Consider the following 6,963-nt stretch of genomic DNA (forward strand, 5'->3'; position numbering starts at 1 on the left):
CTTAACCCACAAGATTTTTTTTTTAAATTGTGAGTGTAGTGGCTTAACATACAAGTTTTTATTTCCAACTGTGATAAAATATGTATAACACAAAATTTACCATTTTAACCATTTAAGCATATAGTTCAGTGACATTAAGTACATTCATATTGGTGTGCAACCATTCATCTCTAAAACTTTTTCATCTTCCCCATCTGAAACCCTGTATCCATTAAAAAATAACTCCCCATTTTCCTCTCCTCCCAGGCCCACCACTCTACTCTCTGTCTCTATAAATTTGTCTATTCCAGTACCTGATATAAGTGAAATCACACAGTATTTGTCCTTTTGTGATTTAGCCCATACATTCTGCTGTCACAAAAGCTTTGTGATCCTGGGGAACTTAACCCTCCTGAATCTCCACTTCCTCATCTGTTCAAGTGGCTGTAATAATAGTACCTACCTCATAGGGTTATTGTGAGGTTTAAATGAGATAATATGTATAAGGTATTTAACCAAGTGTCTGGCATGTAGAAAGTTCTCAGTAAATATCAATTCACATAAATACATATTCTAAAGCAGCTTGCACTGGTATTGCACTTATCCCGTGTCTATCATAAACATCTGTGTCTAAACACTTTATGATCTTAACTCATTAATTTTTTTTTTAATTAAAAAAATTTCCTTTGGCTATGCTGGGTCTTCATAGTGGCGCGTAAGCTCAGTAGGAGTGGCCTGCAGGCTTGGTTGCCCTGTGGCATGCAAGATCTTAGTTCCTCGACCAGGAATTGAATCCACTTCTGCTGTGATGGAAGGTGGATTCTTAACCACTGGGCCACGAGGGAAGTCCCCTGATCTTCACTCATTTAAACCACACAACTCTATCTCACTGGCCCCACCACTATCCTCCTGTTACACAGGGGAGGAAACTAAGGTACACAGAGGGTGAGCAAATGCCCAGGGTTACTCAGGAGTTCATGGAGGAGCTGGGGTTGAACTCCAGGCAGCCTGCTTCCAAAGTCCGCGGGCTTTACCATTGCCTCTGCAATCTCCCAGGACGGTCATCCATCTACACCCTCAGCCCTGGATCAGCCTGTCAGTGTGAGTGTGTGGAGGTGTCAGGGCGTCAGATACGAGGTGATGTCCTTGGAAATTGGTGGAAAAAAATCACTGAAGTTGAGTTTAGCCTTACTTCCCATGTGTGGTCCCAATTTGGTGGGAGCCTCCCGTGTTCACTCACAACATGCGGGTCTCCTCTGGACCCCTCCATCTCCTGCTGGGGAAGACCTAGAGTCCTCTCCAGGTGACACAGTGAAGACAACGCCTTTTCCCTTTGTTGGTAGAAAGCTCAGCAATTCTTGACCACCCCCCTGCCCTGCCCAGCTGAGATTTTTTTTTTTTTTTAAAAAAGGCTTCCTCTCCATGACATCAGGGCCACCTCCCACTGGTCTTTATTGCTTTCTCGGCACCCTCGGGAACGTCTGGAGCCCTTTAAAAGGGGCAGAGCCTGTTAGTGGGCTGGCAGCCTGGGTTCTGGAGATAAGAGTGTCCTGTCCGGGACAGCAGGTGTGGGTTTCTCAGCCAGGGCAGGACAGAGTCCCACCGAGAGTTACCTCCGCCCCAATGTTTACAGAGGTGTGTCCACTCCTGGCCTCTTCCTCTGCAGCCTGGCCCTCCAGGCGGGTGGCTGAGGATTCATTAAAGGTGGAGGTGCTGGGGGCTTTCTTCTGGGCTCTCCTCTCATCTGGCTCCCTCTCTCTCTTGCCCACCCCTGCAGGCAGCTGCATCCATGTGTGACCTGGAGTCGGGCAGCGTCAAGGTGAAGGAGCCCAGCAACAGGGGCCGGTGGCGTGGGTGCTGGTATGAGCGGTTGGTGCAGCCCTGTCTGGTGGAACTGCTGGGCTCTGCTCTGTTCATCTTCATCGGCTGCCTGTCGGTCATTGAGAACGGGCCGGACACCGGGCGGCTGCAGCCGGCGCTGGCCCACGGGCTGGCCCTGGGGCTGGTCATTGCCACGCTGGGGAATATCAGGTGGGAACAGCTCTGGGCACTCAGCCTGGTGCCAGCTGGGGGGAGCCGGGGGCGGGGAGTGGCGTGGTGGGCAGGCATCCCGGGGTACACACGCAGGATCCCGAGAACAGTGTGGATAAGAATGTGGGCTGGGGGGTCAGACTGCCTGGGTTAGAATCCTGGCTCTTCAGTCCATGAGCTCTGCAGCTTTGGTTAAGTCACTCTCCAAACCCAACTGCTCACCTATGAAATGGGAGCAGTATTTTCTAAATCTTAGTTATCAAGCCAATGCAGGTATAGTGCTCATGCTTACCATGAACTAGTCCAAGCACTTTGGGTATAGCAATTCATGTAATCCTTACACCCCTGTGCAGTTGGTACCATTATTAATCTCATTTTTTCACTGTGAAGGGGAAAGGTCAGGTAATTCGTCCAAGGACCCAGGCCAGAGCCAGGAGGCAAACCCAAGCTGTCTGTTGCCTAAACCCAGTACCTCTTGGTGGAGGTACAAGAATGAAATATTGTAAAGTGCTTAGTCCATAGTAAGCGCCCGATCACTGTTGCTTGCTGTGTTACTGTTACCTTTGTTGTTGTTGTTTAGTGGCTAAGTTGTGTCCAACTCTTTGCAACCCCATGGACTGTTGCCTTCCAGGTTCCTCTGTCCACAGGATTTCCCAGGCAAGAATACTGGAGTGGGTTTCCATTTCCTTCTCCAGAGGATTTTCCTAATCCAGGGATCAAACCCATGTCTCCTGCATTGGCAGGTGGATTCTCTACCACTGAGCTACCTGGAAAGCCCATTGTTACCATTAGGACAGGGTTTTGCTCCAACCTGGGGGAAGGCAATGCCTCACAGAAGAACCCACCAGAGGGGTAGGGAGAGCCCAGGGGCTCCCCTTGCATAGCCCTCCCCTGAATGGAGGCTCCACCGGGAGGTCGTGGACTCCCAGGAGAAAGGACCCAGTGGATGGGGTGTCTGGCAGGGAGATCTAGCATCTGGTTCATTTGTATTTAATCTCTCACAGAAAACTGATCTGAGTAAGGAAATTAAAATACTGTTTCTCAGAAAAACAGAATGGAAAGAGAACTGTTACATTTCTCTTTAAATATCTAAGGGAAGCTGCAGGTGCGATGAAAATCAGTGTCCTCTGTTCTCATCGGTTCAGGGTTGAGGGCAACATTTGTCATTGCTTAGCAGGGTGACCAGGGCAAGTAACTGAACCTATGTTAGATGGAATAAAAGGGAGATGATAATAATAGCTGATATTTGTTGAATACCAACTAGCTGCCACTACTCTACAGGAACATGTATGAATTATTTTCGCAACAGAGTTTATGAGATAGGGGTCACTAAGGCACAGAGAGGTTTCATCACTTGCCCATGGTCACACAGCTCCTCTGTGGCCAAGCTGGGGTTTGAACCCAGGCCAGCTGGCCAGAGAGGACGTTGCTTTGCGCTGCAGGAGACTGCCTATCTGAAATGCCAGCCTTTCATCCAACCATCTGTTTTTTTGTCAACAAATATTTATTAGTACCTGCCCCAAACCAGGCACCGACTTTGAGGTTGTTGGAGCACCCAGCACAGGACTTAGCGCAGAGTAGGTGTTCAATAAGCCTTTAGTGAGCAAACAATGGATGGTCGTTTTATTGTTAATGAGTGTGAAGTGAGTTTCTTCAACACGTGTGGTGTTCCAGCCCTCTCCTGGTCGAGCCACGCTCTGAGTGAGTTTTTCACGCCTTCTGGACTGGGTGATTTGGTGGAAGGGCTGATGGCAGACAGGCTTCTAATTCTGCAGTCTCCGGCGGGCGGCTGCCCCTGCCCCTGACCCGCACCTCTCTGCTTTGGCAGAGCCCAGGCTAAGCTTGGTCATAGACCCGAATTGAGGCCCCTCTCCATTGACTGAGTCTGAGATCAGCTAGTGCTTCCTGACCCTGCAGGAAGCTCCCTGATTTCCTGTGCTCAGGGCTCAGCCAGACAAGTTGGGGCAGCTGGTCCTGAAATGTCGGCATGTTGGGCCAAGTCTTGTGTCCAGAGACAGGGTCCTCTGTCCAGTCTCAGCTCAGTGTCCTGTGCCCACTGGGTGGGCAGACCCATTAGTGGGCTCTGAACAGCTGGGGAGACATGGGGGGTCTTGGGGTCACTGTCGCTCTCATTGGGTGTCCATCCCATGCTCCTGAGGGCTTGTTGAGTCAGCCTTTCAGGACAGCTCTTCTATCTGTGTGGGGCTGGACAGGATGCCAGTGGGTGTAGCAGGGTATTCAGGGGCCTCCCGGCCCTGGGACTCAGACGGGTTGAGCAGCTTGCTCAAGAGGAAGGCTCTTTACCCAGGACCAACGGAACTGCCCCACGGAGCCAACTTGAACCAGCCCTTGGACCTAGGTTCGATTTTGTTTAACCTCCGTGCACATTCCAAACCCCAGATCCCAACCCCCAATATAATCATGAACCTCTAACCTCACTCCCGATTACCAGTGCCATTTCCAGGAACCTTTAACCTCAAGTTTTACACACAACGCTAGTCACACTTTCAGACCCAAACTAGGATTTTTATTGGTTGAGCAGTTCAGCCAGTCAGGGGCTATTGTTCAGGGCCTGGCTACTTTTACGGGGAGGCCGGGATACCTCTCCTGGCCTATGCATTTGAAGCCTGGGGTCTCGCTGTGCTCTGTGGCCACAGCTCTGAAGGGCTGGACACAGCTCTGCGGGGGTCGAGATGCTTTTCCATCACGGTCTTCCTCTGGGCCATCCTGGGTCTGGGGGTAGGACAGGAATGGGGCTGCCCTCCCTTTCTACCCTCCTCCCTCCACCACCCTGCACCTTAGGGAAAGTGGGGATGATCTGGCGCCTGTTTTCTGCTTGGGCTGCCCTTGACTGATGTTGGCGCCAGGGTGCTGTGGGGACCCAGACTCTAAGCCTTGGCCTCATGACTCCTTCTGCTTTTTTTGGGTGACAGCGGTGGACACTTCAACCCTGCGGTGTCCCTGGCAGCCATGCTGGTCGGAGGCCTCAAGCTGACGATGCTGTTTCCCTACTGGATCTCCCAGCTGTGCGGGGGGCTGATCGGGGCTGCTTTGGCTAAGGTAGGTGATCCCCCAGGAGGCTGGGCTGGGGGCTTTGGCTCTGCCATGGCTGCTGAGGTGTGTAGGGGTGGGGAGTGGGGACTGTCTGATTATTTTCCTGTTGCCTCCAATGGGACTGAAAGTAAACGTGTTAGTTGCTTAGTTGTGTCTGACTCTCATGATCCCATGGACTGTAGCCCACCAGGCTCTTCTGTCCATGGAATTTTCCAGGCAAGAATACTGGAGTGGGTTGCCATTTCCTTCTCCAGGGGATCTTCCCAACCCAGGGATCAAACCTGGGTCTCCTGCATTGGCAGGCAGATTCTTTACCATCTGAGCCACCAGGGAAGCCCACCAAATTTCTACCCGGAAGGGAACACTCTTTCTAAACCCACCCTGTTCTGTCCATGTCTGGATACAGCCCTCACTGGACAGACCAGGAATCAGAATTCAGAACTGAAATTTTCTCTTCCTGAGTCCATTTGTGGCTTTAGATAATGCTGATTTTTAAAATTCATCCATTCACGCACTTGTTCATTTCTTCTACAAACATCTCACTAAGCACCAGCTGAGGATTAGGGATGCATATGGTTCTTCTCCTTGAGAAACTCCTGAACTAACTTCTCTCTGTGTTCTCTAGTTTGCCTGCCTTTAAACTGAGTTACTCTACCTTTGATGGGAATTAACGCTTAATTTACTGGAAATCTCCCATTCCAACAGAAAGGCTAGCTCTTCCTCTCAACCACAGAATTTCTATGGTTATACACTGAACTCCATGCATGGACTTCTTTCTCTCTCTTTGCCCACCTGACTTTCTTTTTTCCTTCTTCTCTTTCCTGCTCTTCTTATGTTTTAACTAGGAGTCCTTCAACATAGAAGGCTTTGCTTGGCTTGTGGTGGGGTGGGGGAATTTGGGGTGGGTAGGAGTGAAGGGGATGCCTATTAGCCTGGTTAGGGTTGGACTGTGGCTCTAAGCGCTGCCCACTGCAGACTTTGGTCTTGATCCCCATTTTGCTATCTTCCCTGCCCTGGTAACCGCACGCCCCATTTGAGACTCTGCTGCCCTGTCTGTTTAGAGCAGGGACTGCTCCGATTACCCAAGGAAAGCAATGCCTGGACTCTCCCTCAGGCCGAGCCACTTGCAGACTCATCCGACATGATGGAGCCCAGTGCAGGGCAGCAGTGAGCTCACTGCGTGTTCCTCTCTGCCCCACCCCCCCCACCCCCCACCACCCCCCACCACCCCTGCCCAGCACTTGACAGAATCCTCTCATTTAATCTCCAACTTGACCAGAAGCCAGCAGCCGTCCTTAGAGAGCACCCACCACCTGGGCCAGGAACTGTTATGATCAGCACCCCCACTTTGCAGAGGGGGAAGGCAAGGAGCAGCGAAGGCAGTGACTTGCCCAAGTTCAGATGATCTGAGGTGCAGCAGGGCCCAGATTTGAGTTCTGGGTCCAGAAGCTTGTTTGCCCTCCCAAGGGGTTGTGATGACCCAGAGGCCGACTTCCTGGGAAGCCAATGAGCTTAAGTTCCATGGCCCTTCTCATCCCTTCAAAGAGGTCTTTTAGGGGGCTGGCAATGTGTTCACCTGCGTGTATGTATGTGTTTGCAAAATTTGTAAAAATTAGGTATTTCCGTATTCTTTTCAAAAAAAGGCCATCTAAGTTTCATATGTTTCTGGTTCACAACACCTGGGGCCACCACTAGTTCAGTTCAGTTCAGTCGCTCAGTCGTGTCCGACTTTTTGCGACCCCATGAATCGCAGCACGCCAGGCTTCCCTGTCCATCACCATCTCCCGGAGTTCGCTCAGACTCGCGTCCATCGAGTCAGTGATGCCATCCAGCCATCTCATCCTCGGTCGTGCCCTTCTCCTCCTGCCCCCAATCCCTCCCAGCATCAGAGTCTTTCCC

The 6,963-nt window shown here is 51.1% G+C and overlaps 1 protein-coding gene across 1 annotated transcript in view; it reads left to right on the forward strand.

Annotated features, from left to right (window-relative positions):
* Positions 1 to 1,504: 1,504 nt before the first annotated feature.
* AQP8 (aquaporin 8) overlaps positions 1,505 to 6,963 on the forward strand; it is an 11,010-nt gene continuing 5,551 nt past the window's right edge. Inside the window, exons 1-3 of the mRNA XM_040258161.1 lie at positions 1,505 to 1,614; positions 1,757 to 2,010; positions 4,944 to 5,070. Coding sequence (XP_040114095.1) covers positions 1,603 to 1,614; positions 1,757 to 2,010; positions 4,944 to 5,070 — 393 coding nt within the window. The 5' untranslated portion in view covers positions 1,505 to 1,602. The remainder of the gene's footprint in view (positions 1,615 to 1,756; positions 2,011 to 4,943; positions 5,071 to 6,963) is intronic.

Source organism: Oryx dammah, unplaced genomic scaffold (assembly GCF_014754425.2).
Source record: "Oryx dammah isolate SB20612 unplaced genomic scaffold, SCBI_Odam_1.1 HiC_scaffold_2, whole genome shotgun sequence".
Taxonomy (NCBI): Eukaryota; Metazoa; Chordata; class Mammalia; order Artiodactyla; family Bovidae; genus Oryx; species Oryx dammah.